At 43.3% G+C, this 16942-nt stretch overlaps 3 protein-coding genes across 3 annotated transcripts; 1 reads left to right on the forward strand and 2 right to left on the reverse strand.

Annotated features, from left to right (window-relative positions):
* Positions 1-76: 76 nt before the first annotated feature.
* On the reverse strand, positions 77-5544 carry LOC125013257 (proteasome subunit alpha type-6-like). Its single transcript, XM_047593748.1, has 7 exons — positions 5306-5544; positions 4269-4363; positions 3278-3359; positions 2830-2985; positions 1821-1999; positions 960-1054; positions 77-597 (listed from the first exon to the last, which is right to left on the reverse strand). Exons 1-7 carry the CDS (start codon positions 5379-5381, stop codon positions 540-542), a joined length of 741 nt encoding a protein of 246 aa, XP_047449704.1. The 5' UTR covers positions 5382-5544; the 3' UTR covers positions 77-539.
* Positions 5545-5710: 166 nt separating this feature from the next.
* Positions 5711-9444, forward strand: LOC125013256 (inositol-tetrakisphosphate 1-kinase-like). The gene is made up of 10 exons (XM_047593746.1): positions 5711-5923; positions 6422-6446; positions 7424-7546; positions 7826-7943; positions 8025-8126; positions 8222-8262; positions 8347-8512; positions 8705-8772; positions 8881-9043; positions 9124-9444. Exons 1-10 carry the CDS (start codon positions 5775-5777, stop codon positions 9219-9221), a joined length of 1053 nt encoding a protein of 350 aa, XP_047449702.1. The 5' UTR covers positions 5711-5774; the 3' UTR covers positions 9222-9444.
* Positions 9445-9479: 35 nt separating this feature from the next.
* On the reverse strand, positions 9480-16884 carry LOC125013255 (cilia- and flagella-associated protein 251). Its single transcript, XM_047593745.1, has 6 exons — positions 16719-16884; positions 14329-14369; positions 14158-14227; positions 13787-13852; positions 12667-13676; positions 9480-11241 (listed from the first exon to the last, which is right to left on the reverse strand). Exons 1-6 carry the CDS (start codon positions 16762-16764, stop codon positions 11173-11175), a joined length of 1302 nt encoding a protein of 433 aa, XP_047449701.1. The 5' UTR covers positions 16765-16884; the 3' UTR covers positions 9480-11172.
* Between the last annotated feature and the right edge of the window lie 58 nt (positions 16885-16942).

Here is a 16942-nt window from a genome sequence, read left to right on the forward strand (position 1 = left end):
CCCTGTTGACTAGTAAGGGTATAGTTTCAGGGATAATGCCATTACATATTTAATTTAAAGAATCACAGGATAATTCTTCTTTCTATTGTCTTTTATTGCGACAGCTGTTTAAAAAAGGGTTGACAATGAATCCAAGGACACTTTTACTGCAGGTGGTGTTACAAACATTCAGCATTAAATGAGCTGTATGATGAGTATTAACCAGCAACTAACAACTTGTGCTAGTCACACACAAAGTATGATCGAGGAATGTGTTGCTTAAACCATCGTTGACCATGTGTGTCATTGCATCACTGCTGTATATCTATTTTTTTAAATGGCCCATCATATTACTATGACTCTAACCTATATCGATCCTTTACAACAGAGTTTCTTCTTCAGGTGTGCATGATTAGTCGTTCTAGAAGAGCAGGTTGAAGACGTGAATTTTTGTCTTGAGATTGTTGGTAACAGTGTTGCTAATCGGCTCAAACCCACCACACACTGAAAATGAAATACTGTGAACTATGAATCAGGGGCCGACGATTGTGGGGGCACTTCTACTCCCGCTCTGCTATGGCGACCAGATGAGCTTCAATCTCTGCCTCTGTCAACATCCTGCAAAGAAGAGGTAAGGGAAGAAATGTGAAATGTAACTGACACCGTAAAAAACACGACATGAACAAAGCTAGTGCACCATTTTAGGTTGCCACTGAAAACAGGCCTATAGTGTCAACATTAGCATAACTTTAACAGAAAATAAACTAAATCACGAAACAACATCAATGCTATAGGTTGGAATATACAAACAGTTAAAGTCAATATTAAAAATGACAATAAAAACACATAACATACATGATAAAGTGATATTTCTGTTTAGTAATAATCCAGAGCAGAGCACCAGTCAGAACTGATGTAAATCTCTTATATGACTACCTAACAGGTCACGCATGTGTAGTTACAAGGATGTTATAAGTTACCTGAACTTAGGTTTTTCTTTGGTCACTACACCGATTTCCAGCTCAGTGGCCTTGAAGTCCAAAGACAGCACAGAGGACAGACAGGATATAGCCATCTGGGAAAACACAAGAGCTTAGGTGACGTGTTTGTCCAGATGATTTCAAAACTAGCAGTGAACACATGGACACGGAAGCAAATACTCTTCAGAGCACATGTCTTTACACAAACGCCTGACTCAAATGCCATTCTTCAAAAACCCTTTCCTCCCTGTGAGCACTGTCAGCTCTTACAGCAGCAAACAGCAAGTGAGACAAGGCAGGACATGTTTTGACGGTCGCTCTAAGGGTTTGGTAGAAATACTAAAATAATAGATCTCAGCTGAAAAATATCCTAAACTCAACTGTTCAGACACCGGTGCTCTGACGAAGATAAAAGTTGAACACTTCAGAGGGAGGTTTGTGCAAAGCTGCCTCAACACACCAGGGTCAAGTGGAGACAAACAAGCACAATTAACCCTTTTTAATAATGCTCTAATCTTAATGTTGACTCATAACTGCAAAGGGCCCTGCAGCATCAAGTATACAGAGGATGTAATATATGAAAGCCTGAAAAGGAGCACAAACAGTACAAAAGAAGGACAAAGATTTAATAAAGACTATTCTTAAACCTAATGTGTTTAAATGCCTGATCAGTATGTAAGGTCAATATCTGTCTGGTGTCAGTGTCGCCGTCCTTTGACGCTCTACAAGATATATTTATCTTTTCTTATGCTCACTGTAAAGATGTCCAGTACAGTAAATAATAAATACAGCAAATAAGTTTAATTCATCCACGGTTATAATTCAGTTTATAATCCATAATTTCAGAAGCTTTTCCTTTACCTGCACTGTCCTGTCGTGGGTCAGCTCTGGCTTTTTCTTCAGCTTCTTCTCCAGGTAGCTGTTGGCCTCCGTCTGTTTGGCTCCGACCGCCGTGGCTCTAAAGCCACAGTAGTAACCGGCCGGGTCACATTTATACAGGACAGGACCCTGCTGGGGGTCGATAGCCAGCAGGAGCATACCTGGGTGTAAGAGGGAAGAAAGGAAATGTTTAGGTTACGGGCTAAAATTACTTAACTTTGAAAAGAATACAGTGTCAGATGATGGTTCTGTGATGGATTTGATATCTTGGATTTCAAGCGTCTAATTAAAATCCACAGTGTGCATGTGCTGCAAATTAAATATGAGATCTGTTGCCAGTAGCAAAACTTGCATCTTTCAATATGAGTGCAAATAATGTGTTGGTTTAGTGAAGTTCATCAGAAAGAGGAAGAAGCTGAGAAGAGAAAAACTTAGAAGGTGCAGATTCATTGCCCTTTCAAAGGGAAACTGATGGTAGGCGCCATCTAGATACTGAGCTACTAAGTGAAAACAGTAGAGCATTTTCTCAAATTGCTCTCTGATTCCAAAATAAACTGAATCATTATGTGCAGATTTAGATGAATTGGAAAAGACAGACAGACAATGGCTGAGAGGGAAGATGACAACTGAGCCCCATCATGTTCTACTATCTGCATGTCTTCTTGTTACCCAGACGTAGTGCTATCTAATTTATGTTGTTTTTTTTCTGTGTTTTAGTCACATACGGTATTTTGACACATCTTTACTTTTAGGACCAAAAGAAACATTGGGTCTGAAACACCCACCTCATCACAGTGGCTGACACACAATGCATCATGGTACATGTAGGCAGTGTAATAGCAGCTGTGCCAGGGGGAACTCAAAAAACTCTGCTAGCTCGCACAAGTACTTAGTCACATATTTTTGAGATAGAGAAGACAGAAAGAAAGAAAAAAAGAAAGAAAGAAAGAAAGAAAGAAAGAAAGAAAGGAGAACCATAAATGTCACTCACAGCAGCCTAGAGGTCTCATTTCAGCGTTTTGCGTGTAGACCTGGGAGATGTCAGCCAACCTACGACACAACACGTCTGCTGTGATGTCATAACCAAACTTATATTTCCATTCTCCAGCTTCCACTCGGGCCCGGTGAACCTGGGAACGACTGTCCGCTGCACAAGACAAAAGAGGAGAGCCATTAAACACGAAAGTCACTTTTAACAAGATTAGGACGACTAATAAGGGACAATAATGTCACATTAACTGAGTTACACTCTTGTCCACTACTCTAATTGAAAATCAAATGGATTTATAGCAAAACAGGAAATCACTGGAAGTTTTTATTTGGTGAATCAACAAATGCCAGGCTTCCTGGTGAGTCATATTAACAATGTCAGCCTTTGTTCTATATATCAAAGTATCACAGTTACTTCGACTATGATTGTGCATTTGATGAATACACACCGTTGTGTCCAGTCATCACACAACCGATGCGTGGGGTCAGTTTGAACATGTTGGTCACGGTGGAAGAGTCCAGCAGCTTGTCCTGCGATGGGGAAAAGGAGACTTAAAATCCAACGTAATGAAAGTAACAATGTGCCGACAGCCGACACCCATCTACACACACAACTGTTCTCCATGTGCCAACTTATATCCAGGAACATGTGAATGTGAATAGTTTAGGAGTTTTTAAAGGCCTGAAAAGTGACGCCAACAACAAAGTGTGAAATGCTGCAGTTACTGAAAAGGCCACTTGAAGCTGGCTGCAAAAATGAGTCAATCTTTTTAGACCGCCATGTAAAAATCACTCATTAGGGGTTAGGTGGAGTCAGGCCCAAGACACCACATCGTGCTTCAAAAAAACCTAAGGATGACGTCACATAGGGTTTGTCCATCTTTAGAGACAGTCAGTGGTCGTAACCGATCCAGTGTCGGGCTGGGATGGACCTGAAGCCTCTGTGGCTCTACAGGATAAAGGTGGTACAGCTACATTTTAATAACACCTGACTTACTGATGAGGCATCGTATTGTTTAGTCAGTATGGTAAATTCTGCTCATCAGATTGTGGTTCATTTTTAAAAAGGTGTGACATATCGCTTTCAAATCCATCAGATTCAGATTTTTAGGATCAAAACTGGACGCACCAAGATCCATAGTTTTCTATGATGACTAGACACTGAAGCTCAGTAACAGTAAGTGAATGAGTTACATTACAGGAACACTTCACAATAAAAAAGATTTTGTCCACATCCTCTATGTAACAAATATTAGTAGTGGTAATGTGAGTGGTGGCATGTTTACAGCAGCATCCATTTCACATAGTATCTTATTCCAGCTTTTAGCTGACATGTCACGGCTCACGTGTGGCTTCACTGTTTGGCTTCTACTCGCATCATCATCATCATCATCATCATCATCCAAGTTGAGTTGTGTTTAAGAGTGTGTGCCATCTTACCGGTACTTTCTTTTGTGTAACCACCACAACGGTGTCTGTCCCCCTGATTCCCACTGATGTCAACCCACTCTGAGAGATGGCTTTGAAGGCATACTCTGCACATGCGACACAATAAAATACAAGAGAGAGAAAAAAGTTAGAACTGAAGCAGAGTATAAACTCATATTTGGTCCCCACCAATAAAACACCAGTGATATGAGGCTACGAGGAACTTACACTGAGGTATGTCTTATATTTTGTATTATCACCTTGTTGGCAATATTTTGTTTCTGTGTGTGTTGTCTGTTTCTGCTTTGCTGCTTAACACTAATAACACTATACAGCTAAATTACAACAGGACAGCGGTGTCAAACTCATTTTAGATCAGGGGCCACATTCAGACAGGGTTGATATCAAAGGGCCAGACCTGTAACATAGTAGTGTATTAACCTATAAATAACGACAAATCAAAATGTTTCCATTTGTTTAAGTGCAAAGAAATGTGTTAGAAAACATTTAATTAACTATTATCAAAAAAAAATCAATATTACAAAACATGTATTGGACAACAGGACATTTCTTAAGAAAAATGAGTGCACTTCTATGTCTCACTGTTGTGTTATGTCCACCACTGAAACTTGGGGATAGTATTGGAAAAATTGCAGGTTCAATGTAATTTTTAGGATTTTGTAAATTCGTCCCAGATTAGACCCTCTGAGGGGCCGCTTTTGGTCCACGGGCCTTATGTTTGTCAATTGTGTGCGAAAGGATGTAAAACACAGTTCATACTAACTTTTTTGAGTTTCAAAAGTCCATTAAAGGTTAATTATTAAGAAACGGGAAACAATGGTTGTCATTTTTGTGGCTATACAAGTTAACCTGTCATGCTAATCAGACATGCTAACCACTTTAGCTTCCCGCTGTCCCTCCTAGTGTTTAAATTAAAAGTAAGGTTAGCTGCTGAACACACAGCAACGTCGGTGTCTTTCACTTGTTCAGGAAGCATGCTGCGGGATTACTCCGAGCTAACACACCAGGAAAATGTCTCTCAGTCTTACCGACTTGGTAGAGGCGGCCCTCTGGGGAGAATATGGTGATGTGTCGGTCGAAGCCTGCGTTAGAACCGCGGGACATTTTCCTCGCTCCTCGTGACCTCAGGTGAACTTCACGAGAACTCGGTGTATATATATCTATATAAGCGCCCGAATAAACTTTTGGTCTTCAGTTTTTGCGAGTCAGTGTGCGTGAAACAGCATGTCTGCGCCCCTGCCGAACAATAACCAGTGTAATGGAGTGACTTCCCTGAATGATTTTTTTACTTTCTCTTTCAGTTTTTCTCTCTCTCTGCTCCATGGAGCTCGTCGTTATTGGACGACGGCAACGAGGAAGCGAGGCTGCTTTACCGGTTACACACCGCCACCCTCTGTTTTCACCTGTACAAGGGAACGAGGGGCGCCTTAAAAAAATAACACACAAGGAGAGAGACGAACCGAGGCTTGTTTTAGGGGGAGGAGGAGGGGTGAATGGATGCGAGGGAGACGTCGACTCTCACCTCCCTCCGTGTCTTTTGGCCGCACACGCACACTCGGCCAAATGTCAAGCCGCAGGGTGGGCTTCTGCCTCAGCGACAAGAAGCGCAGGAGGATGAACCTGGACGCCTTTGCACAGTTCTGTGCGTAAGTTGTTTTTTTTTTAATTGTCATTTCATAACATTTCAACAGTTGAACCTGTTGTCGACGGTAGGTGAACAGAATGCTTCCCACATTTCCGTCTGTTTTCTTGTCTTTTCTTTCTTTCGTTTTTTTTTTTTTTTTTTTTTAATTTGCAGACTTCTGCTTCAATGTCTTTATTGTATAATCTTAGCAATTATGTTACATTATTACTTTCCAGTTTTTAGTGGGTTTAATACCCATTCCACACTGTATATAGAGGATGTACTTATATTTCTATTTCCCTCTATAGGGCTACTTTTTATATATTTTGTGTATTCACACACTTGTGTGTGTGTGTGTGTGTGTGTGTGTGTGTGTGTGTGTGTGGTTACAAGTAGCTAACTGCTGCAATAGCAGAGTTAGTATGCAGTCATTTATGAACAGCAAACACAACCATATGTCCACAGATCAAATGACTCGCCATTAAAACAACCTGTAAACCTTTCAACATTCTTCCTGCAGGGGCCATGGAGTGGAAGTGCTGGAGGTGAGTGTTTTTTTTTCTCACGTGAAACCAGCAACTGTACGTGTAAACTCTGTTTACATGTTACAAGTGATTTTTTAATCTCTGTGGCCGAGCTGTGGGTCAACAAACTCACCCAGTCCCTGGTGAAATTATTACAGAAATAAAAAGAGATTGTAGTGCATATGCTACAGTATACAAAGGGACTGGGTATTTCCATATCGATGGCACAAACATTTACCCATACATGCACAAACTGAGGAATGAGGAAAAAGATGTTTCGACCAACCGTAGAGCTACTTAAGGGAAATAAAAAATGTCGACGTGCTTTTTCCAAAATGGCAGAAGTGCCCTGATGGACACAAACATCGTGTCATGTACAGATGCCCACAACTTTAGCAATCGGTGTCACGGCCACCTGCAGCCTCCTCTTCTTATCTGCCTGTAAACAATGGCTGCCTGGGTGTAACTGCTCAGACATTTAACTGCATGTAAATAGCTGCACAGTGTCACTGAAATGAGCCTGTGTGATGATTTATACCAGTCACTTTACAAGAGCTTGCTGCAATACAAAGGTAAAGGTGTATATTGTGGTGTTGATAATAAATGAGCTCTATTCAAGAGCAAATTCAGTAGATTTTAAAGAACAATTGCATAAACGGTTTCTCAAAAGTCTGCCTATATTCCATAAAGTGGGATATCACTTTACTCTGAAAACTTCTCACAGTTTATAGAGGGCAGGTTTGGTAATAAATCCTGCTGTTGTGAATTGTCAGATGGTCTTAATTGCTGATTCATTAACCATTAACCATCTGATGGACAGCAATCCAGAAAAAGAATTACCCCTTGAAATACATTTTGACACAAATTACCCTTCCATTAGACACAAGTGCAGGTGCAGCAGCACACAATAATTCATTAACTGTACATACATCCCTGCGGGTAAAACTTGCGTTGTTTATGCGAGATGCATAAGTTTTTATTTTTCATTTGTCTGGAAGATCGACCTCACTCAGCCGCTGGAACCTCAGGGACCCTTTGACATCATTGTTCACAAGCTGTCTGACGTCATTGTGGAGGCAGAGCACGACAGCCAGTCACAGCAGCTCCTCGCCAACTTCCAGGTAATACTGCAAAGTAACATTTGTTCAAAATATTCCCGTCCAAATGAAGACAAGCTAAGACTGGGTTCACACTGTAAAGGGACAAATAGGGCAAACGAAAACTTCTGCAATTGTGTTGTTGTGTACGAAAAATATTATGGTTGAAAAAGAAAAAAAAGAAAAAGAAAAATGGTCTGGTACAAGCTGTGAGACTCACAGAAAATGATGGTGCTGAAGATGTCTGTTAATGAGCAGTCATTTCGTTAGTTCATCAGTAAGTGTTCTGTCTTTCACATTCAGAGCTACGTGTCAGCTCATCCCAGTACCATCCTGCTGGACCCCCTGCCTGCCATGACTCAACTACTAGACCGCTTCGCCTCCTACCAGATAATGAGCAAGCTGCACAACTCACTCCGAGGTGAACTGCAGCATCATGGTGCAAATACTACAGTTTAGAGGTCGCTCGTAGACATTAACGCCGCTCTGTTCTGTTTGTCAGACTGGCGCATCTGCAGTCCTCCTTACCTGGAGATCCACAGTGCCAGCGAGCTGCCGTCCGTTCAGCAGGCGCTGATCACTCAGGACCTCAGCTTCCCTCTCAGTCAGTTCACTCTCTAAAATCATTCATCCTTCGTTCCTTTACATTACATCGTTGAAAAGACAAATACGCTTTCTTTTTTTCTGTCTTGACCCCAGTTTGTAAAACGAGGGTGGCGCACGGTTCACTTTCCCACGAGGCAAGTGCTTTCTCATGAACTTTAATTTCTGTGACTGTTACTTGTTTGCTCCTCGTTCACTTCATGTTTGCGGGCTCTCTGCAGATGTCCCTGATCTTCAGCGCGAGCGGTCTGGCTGATATCCATCCCCCCTGTGTGCTCCAAAGCTTTGTGAACCACGGAGCTGTTTTACACAAGGTTTTTGTGGTAGGAGACAAACACTACTGCGTGGAGAGACCTTCACTCAAGAACTTCCCGTCAGGTCCCTGTGGTCAGTCTGCATCCAACCAACACTCTTCTTTCTCTTCCTTTGTAGAACTTTCCTTCCTGTCTTCCCATTTTCTTTCCCACATTTCTTGCCCTGTCCATTTATTTCATTTGGTCCTGTTGTGTATTTTCCTGTCCTGCCTTCAGTTACTGTGTTTGTCTTAATCACCCAGTTCTGATTCTCCTCTGCCTCCAGACAGGAAGACCATCTTCTTCAACAGCCATCAAGTGTCCAAACCAGAGTCGAGCTCTGATCTCACAGCTGTGAGTAGCAACGGTTAAACTGTCAAAGAACTGTGTAGACGTCTCCATTTGGACTCTCAATAGGCTGACATTCGTGTAATTTACATATTTTTTTACTTTTTTTCCAAGCTGGATGAGCAGATGCCGTATGTGCCTCCTCCCAGCTCGGAGGCCGTTGCCGCCCTGGTGAAGGAGCTCCGGGCTCAGCTGGGCATGGCCTTGTTCGGCGTGGACGTCATCATCGACATACGCACGCACACGCTCACCGTCATCGACATCAACATCTTCCCGGGTACTGCATGCGCACACAGCGACACACAGATACGCTCAGGGAGATGCAGTGATGTTCTGAAACCTTCTCTTCTCTGTTAGGTTACGAGGGCGTGCCTCAGTTTTTCTCCTCTCTGCTCAGCCACATACAGTCGGTGTTGGACACCTCACCTGGACCTCTGGCCACTGGATCTCCTTAGTCAGCACAAACTACACGTGGTCCTGGGCTGCAACAGCTAATCACTAAGGCAGCTTGGGTGGAACTGGAGATGATCAAAAAATCAAAAGTGTTTCAGACTTCAAGCCACAGTTTTTATGGACCAAATAGTTATAATATTTTCTTAATTTTTAATTTGTGACTTAACCTTAAACTCTCCGCTGTAAATCACACTAATGACATCGTGCTGCTTATTGTTTCTGCTTCAGGTCAACAAAAAAAATCCAGGGAAAATTCAAAGTGTTGGTTCCACTTTCTGTTTATTGATTGACGAGTAGCATAGAAGATACAGCAGGCACAAAATACAGCACTCTGATAGGCCAGTAATATTACAAATTATGTTTTTGTTACAATTTTTTCCTGTATTTTTTGAAATGTCCTCTATGCCCCCGCCCCACAGACCTACAGCTCCTGTGCTGGTTTGTAAGATATATTTTGCACTTTTATAGAAAAAGGAAACTACAGTACATTCATTTTTTCCTGTGTTCTCAGGTGAACAAACGCCTCCTCTTTGGAATCGACTGTAATGAGCTCCTCAGTGTTGAGTGTCGTGTGTTGGTAATATTGTTTACACGAGCTGGCCCGCTGCTTTGCCAGTGTCCAAGTACATATTGTAAATCTTGGAAGTGTAGAAAACAGATTATATTTGTATTATGAGTACTATATGATGCATTTTGATTACATATTAAAATAAATGAAATACTCATTATTTGGCTAATTATTGCATTCACATGTGCTGTAGTCTATATTGTGTTATTGCGGTAAGTGGGCCTCTAGTGGTAACCCTGTTAATCCTGCACCATGTGCACATCTACCCAAAGTCCTCTTGGGGGCGCTGTTTCTTCATATTTCAAATGACCTTGGCTTACAGACCACATATCTAATATTTACACAAATAAATAACATGACACCCATGAAAAGTGTGATGTGTGAACACTACGGAGTGAATATCAATGTTATTGTCAGTGTTACCGAAAGACAACAAATGGCTTTAGTGTCTCCTTCCTCCTTCCTCTCGACTCCTCCTTGGCTTGTTAAGATAAGAGTGCAAAGCTGGCAGTGAACCTGAAGTGACACTTTTAGACCTTGTAAGCTCTAAGCACATCACATCCTGTCGCGGCACAACACCAGACCACACAAACCATCCGACGTGTGTGTTGGTGTGCAGATTTCCAATCGCTACCCTCGTTTTTTGTGTGTTTTACTCGTGTCACCCCCCGGTTCGCCACAAACAGTCTGGTTTTAACAGTGCGTGAGCCAAATGAAACACAATCCTTGGTTCTACTCTATCACCAAAGAAATGAAGAGGAGCTCATGACTTACTCCCGCGTATAAATATTAGTAATACATATCGTTAACAGTCGGAACAGCAGGAACAGCTTACATGTAGATTATTGCACAATATAGCTATTAAAATACACAAATGACTTATAGTAGGGAACCTGTTATTCCCAACGAGAACACGCCATCAAAGATGATTCCTTTCAGAAAAAGAAGCGCTGACTGCCAGTTATTGTGACTCTTCGTGGCTGGCAATCAAAATGAACGTTTTAGTGAAAGTGTGGAATGCTTTGCATTCATGGCAGTTTACAACTGAAGTGAAATCACCTGTCTACCTCACGAACCGCAACAAGAACTCAGACAGGGACATCAACAATGGACTCGAGCTTTTAAGGTTTTCTGGAGAACTGCGTCTCGTTTTCCTCAGTTGTGCTCAAACGAGGCAACGGTGAGAGCCTTTTCCAGTCGACCTAGAAGCGGAGATGAAACCCAAACCGTATGTACAGTTTCTACTAACGTCCATTTACAGATCCACATCTAAAGACATTTCTCTGAAGGGAGTGCTGAACGGATTTGAAGGCTGTTAAGTGGGAAACGTGTGAGATGAATGTGTGAGCGTGAATGGGTTTTTGTTAGTCTGCTGTATGCGCGTCTTATCCTCTGCGAAGCTCCCTCAGCTCTGCAGCGACTTTGCGCAACTCGGCTTCAATCTCCAGCAGCTCCTGTGAACAAAAAAGGGCGAATAATTGACACGGAGGGTTGTCACGGTAACACCCTAACATTTGTAAAGCCTGCCCTCAGTATTATGTGATGTCCCATCTGGAGCTCCTGATGGCATTTATTCCCTTCATTCCCTACACTCAGCTGATCCTCTTACTAACTGTTTGGTTTGTGTGCGCCCATGTGAACGTCTTTGCAGGCCACATATTCTGTCACTGCCTACTGATATTATTAAGATTTAATATCTATAATATGTATCCTATTACGAGACAGCATTATTTAACCAACCACAACCCCGTATTGATGCCCTTGATGGTTTGTATGAATTGTGTTGTCCCTGTCCCTGTCTTGTCCTTGTTTGTGATGCCTAAAGCATGATGAAGTTTTCTGTGTTAAATAGTTCATATTCCCGTTAACCAGCAAGCACAAGTAAACAATGACAGTTACGCAAACATGCCACACACCCTTGCAGACCACAGACTGTGAAAAAAAAGGGGACACCATGACAGCTCCCCAAAAGTGTAGTCAGCGCGTAAAACTCCCCCTGGTGGCTGGCTGCAGTATAGGTCATAAGTCCGCCGGTGGTTGGGCCCAACTAAATCACTAAAGTACATGTTAAATAAACGGTGGTTTCTGGCATTCCGGGTAGTTAATAATTGTCCATTTTCTTTAGAGTATCGTTTTAAAATAATTAGCCATGAAAAGACAATATCATGACAGACAGCCGTAATTAAGAGTTGTCAGGCGCTCCATGAATCGGTCCTGGCTGCAGCTGCACAGTCCTTTTCAGGATTTGTATTGAGATTAGCAACATCAAAATAACTGAGTGGATCACAGAGATATTTGCATTTTTTTTCTGTAAATTTAACATTTGTTAAAATTGTGAGGTTAATTGCATCAATCCAATTTGAATTCATTAATTGGACTGTCCGAGGGTACTGTCCTCTCTCTGACAGTTTTGCACAAACTCTGGCATCGATTCTCAATTCACTTCACAATTACTAAATTCGTCAGATTGTTTTTTTTGTTTGTTTGTTTAAATGATTGCCATTAATTCATTATCTCATTAGAAATTTCGTTGTGTTTTCCCAAGATTGGCTTTGCATGTCAAATCTCTTGAGAACGTGCAATGAGATTAGTCCACGTGTGAGGTTAGTCCACAACATGGCAGAAGCGCCGGTTTCAAAGCCGATTGGATTTAAAAAGTGTGACGACAGAGAAGAGCTGCACAAAAATCAAACCATGTGCAAGATGGAAACCTAAAGGGATGATACTGAAATACCACAAACTCCTGGAAGCAATGACAACATTAGCTTTAGTGTAATTGTTTCTAAACGTTAATAAGTGAATGATACCGAAATGAAATGTTGTGACTCAGTACCCAGCCCCGGCTAGCTGACTAGCTTTCTGCTGAATCATTAACTTACCTCCCCTTCATCTTCTTCTGCATCACCTTCCTCGTTGTCTTCCTCCTCCTGCCCGTCCTCGTCCTCTCTGACGTACTCATCTTCATCTTCGTCCTCGTCCTCCTCTCCGTTCTCCTCCTCCTCTTCCTCCTCATTCTTGTACCTCTCCCGCTCAAACTGCCTCGTGGCCTCATCGCTCGCCTTCTCCATCACCCTCTTCTGCTGCGGCTCCTTCACCCCCACCGCCTCTGCGTTCTTCTTGACTTCATTCTCCGCCTTCCCATCCGCCTCCTTCTCTTCGTCGTCCTCCTTCTTCTCGCTCTTCTCCTCCACCACGTCGCCTTCTTTCGTCACAACGTGGGCCTCCTGCTCCTCCTCTTCCTGCACCCGTTTCATCTTCCGGACGAGCTCGTCCAGCTCCTCCTGCTTCTCCTTCCTCACCCTATCTTGCTCCGGCTGGGTGTTGGTGTCCTGCTCGTTCAACAGCTCCTTCAGCTCCTTCTCCACCTTCTCCTTCTCCACCATCAGCTCCACCTCGTTCTTCCTTCTTTCCTCAATCCTCTGCTTCTCCTGGTCCTCCACCGTTTCTCCTTCCTTGTCTTTGTCCTGCTTCTTTGTCTTTTCCTCTACCTCCTCCTCCTGCTCTGGTGCGGAGCCTTTCTGGATCTCCCTCTCCTTCACCGCCTCATATCGCTTCTTTTTCAGCTCCTTCAGCAGCTCTTTGAGCTCTTCATCATTGCTCTCCTCCTTGCCTTTCTTGGTGATCTCTTCGGCCAGCAGCTCCTCAAGCTCCTTGGCTCGCTCCTCTTCCTCATCCCTCCCTTTGTCTTCAATCCGCGGCTCTTCCATGATCTTCTCCTTGGTGTCATCACTCTCTGTCTCTTCTTCTTTCTCTCCCTCTGTCTTTTTTGCAGGGCTGCTCACGTCTGTTTCGCCCTTCGCCTCCTCGTCCCCCTGCTCGACGTTGCTCTCATCGTCGGCCAGATTGTCCTCGTACCTCTCCCTTTCATCCACATGCTCCCTTTCTCTCTCTGAAAAAAAAGCCAGATTGCAAAACACTAGAGTAAACCTTGTTTTGGAATTTTTATTCAATTATATTATTAGTGTCCTAACGTGACTGCAACTGTTAATTTGTGCGTACCATCGTCGGCCAGTTTCTGCAGCTCCCTGAGGAGACCCTGATGTATTTGCACCTCATCAAGATCCTCTGCAAATATAATGACATGCAACAACTCAAAACAATAGCACAACAAAAACAGTTGCAATCTTTGAGAAATACGTGCGATGGATGTGCCAGAACAACCAGAACACATTAGAGTTAATTTAAAAGGCTGCAAATAAAGAACAACCAAAAACATCTTACCTGGCAGTAATCATTTAATACACAGTATCACATTTATGTGTCATACACAGAACTGTATGTAGCTTATCTTCACTTATTACAATGAATGAATAATTACACTCCTGTTAGTTTTCAGCTCTAAACACTGACAAGTAGACTAGGGATGTTACCTTCTAGCTGTGGGCCACAGTCATGATGTGACCCATCCTCATTCAGTGTCTCCTGAATAACGCATTCAACCTACAGTGGCACGGGATGAAAATAAAACACACAGTCAGCGGTTGAGTCATTGAAAAATGCACGCATAAAGCCAAATGATGGTGGAAATAAAAGCGTCTGACCTTTGCATTGTTGAGGGGTGAGGTTACTGGCCGGCTTCCCACTTAAGAAACAGACAAGCAGGGGAGGGGCAGGGGGAGAGATGGAGGGAGAATTGGATTAAAAATCAATATATAGTGCATATGTGCAGGAGCAGAAACTGCATCAGCACGGATGAGCATGTTTGTTTACTTCCTAATGGTTTGCCCTGCATGCGCATGGGAGGAGCTGTTCCCTCATTAAGGTAAGCACAGTTACCTTGGTGAAGAGACAGAGCAAAGAAGCTTAACCTCATGTCCCTCTTGCTCGCTCACTCATTCTCTCTGTCTCTCTCTCTCCTGGATGCAGACGTTCCCAGGAGCTTTAGCTTTAGCTTACAGGTAGTGTCCCACCCAGGCTAAATCAGTCACCAATCCCACGCCTGGCAGTGTACACCATTAAAGGCACACTAAGCAGCTCCCCCAGAGCCTCTTCTCACATAGATACTGTACTTATAAGGAGCTGCCGTATGTCGGTATAGATTAGAACGATGTTCATCCTGCGGCCTGCAGCATTTTCTTTTATTATTATGTACTGAATGGCAAGACTTGCAAAAGATCTGATGTTGTTCAATTACTGCACATTAATTGAATCCATAATTTAAATGTGAGTGATATTATTTTGTGTTTCTTTTTGGTCAAATTGGCACTATCCAAGGGATGATGTAAATGCAAATAAGGTTAAATGTCTGCAAAATTACAGTAACTGCACCTCTTATAAAACTCTGCCAAAGCCAAATGGAGTTAGCAGCTCCAACTATTCACGTGAAGCTTTTCATTTGATCTCTTACTTTCTATCGGCTTCACGGATTGTGTGCAGAGCCAGGCATTTTCCTAAACAAATAGTTTTCTAAATACATTAAACATAACCCCAAATGCTGCATCCAGTATTACAGCAACACTTACGCAGTCAAGACTAAAACTGTCACCGATACATTACTCCAGCGGCGAATTTTATAAATGCGAGCAGAAAGCTGGGAATTTGATCCACAAAACTGTGTCTGTGTCAGCACGCAGCCAGATCAGCACAGACTAGAATCGATGGGATGCATTGATACTTTTGGCCAGTAATGAACCCTACCACACACAGACACGTGACAAGCCTTCAGTTTGGTCTCACAAGGCTCTGCGTCCATGTGAGGGAGAGCGTGTGTGAATGTGCACGGGCCTGTCTAAGCTGGGACATCACGGACCCGTGTCTTCGGTTATATTGGCTTGTGATGATGCGCAATGTGAAAGATCGAGAATTTGTGTGCCCTTGTTGTATTAGAAGACAAGATATTTTTTGCCTAATGTGGCTTCAGTTTTTAGTCAGGGCAACATTTTTGGAACTGAAATAAGGTTCCAAAAATGTGAATCTTTAGTGTTTAATTAAATCCAGATCAACAGCACCACAAACCGCACAACCCACAACGATCATCCAGGTGAATTACCACCTTTCTGATGCTGTTTTAACCCAAACACAAACAGTCATGAAGCCAGGACTTAGTGCAGGACTCTTAAATTCCCACTGGTGTACCTAATGAAGTGGCCGATGAGCGAATGGGCAGCTATAGCAACTGGAGGATGTGCTACCCATCCTCTTGGGCGCTTGACTGACATCGAGATGCAGTGACATTTAATCCGGTTATAGATTTAGTTGCTTCTCGCACACTGCGACACCACTTAAACCCACGAACAGCTGATGGTCTGTCTGCTCTGTGTGTTTTATCCGGCGCGGTGCTGCGACGCCGCGCGTAACACCGCAACCTAACATTAACCCCGGCTTCGTAGGTACGTGTGGGAGGCAGACTTCCCCGTGATCCTCGCTCCCTGCAGGCAGCCCACACTTGTTCTAATTGATGCCGCGGGCTTTCACAGCGGCGGCGGCTGCGTGTCTTCCCGGGACGCGCACATGTGCGCAGTTCCGCTCACCTGTGCGCAGCTTTAAACGCGCGCCTGTGTTGTTGAACTCGAAAGGGGGGGTCGTTGAATACTACAATATTTGGACAGTGTGTAAAACGCGTGTAAAAGCCAGCAGCAGTGGTGGCGTCGGTGTGGACGGAAACAGAAAATGTGGGCGCACCACAAATTATATAACACCTCTCTGCTTTATAGCCTATTAGTCTTAAACCCGCGAGGCTTTAGCCATTATAGCGCACACCTTCACCGTGCTCCCTGAAGTGGAGTTACAACGCATGATGGATTCTGCTGTTTTTTTTTACTAGAAGGCTCGGTAAAATAAATAAATAAAACCATAATATTTTTATAATAATAATATGAGGCCGCAGCGACTAAAAGATGTGGCATGTCCCCGGCGTACCCGCACACACGCTGAGCGCCCTATATACATAAACACACACAGTAGCTGTTCAATTAACGTGGTGGATTCTTACCTCCGACGGCAGCCCAAAGAAAAATCGCGGTTATCAGAATTCCCATAGGATCCGGAAAGCGAGGCTCCTGCAGGAGATAACCTTGAAATAACGGGCTGGATCCTTTTCACACACCCGCCGAGCGAGGTGGAGTCGAGCCGGAGGACAGCCCCTCAGCGAGCGTGTCAGGTGACTGAGAGAGGGAGAGGATCAAAGCCCAGAGCGGCGGCACGCAGACAGGTCCT

This window comes from Mugil cephalus, chromosome 9, assembly GCF_022458985.1.
Source record: "Mugil cephalus isolate CIBA_MC_2020 chromosome 9, CIBA_Mcephalus_1.1, whole genome shotgun sequence".
Taxonomy (NCBI): domain Eukaryota; kingdom Metazoa; phylum Chordata; class Actinopteri; order Mugiliformes; family Mugilidae; genus Mugil; species Mugil cephalus.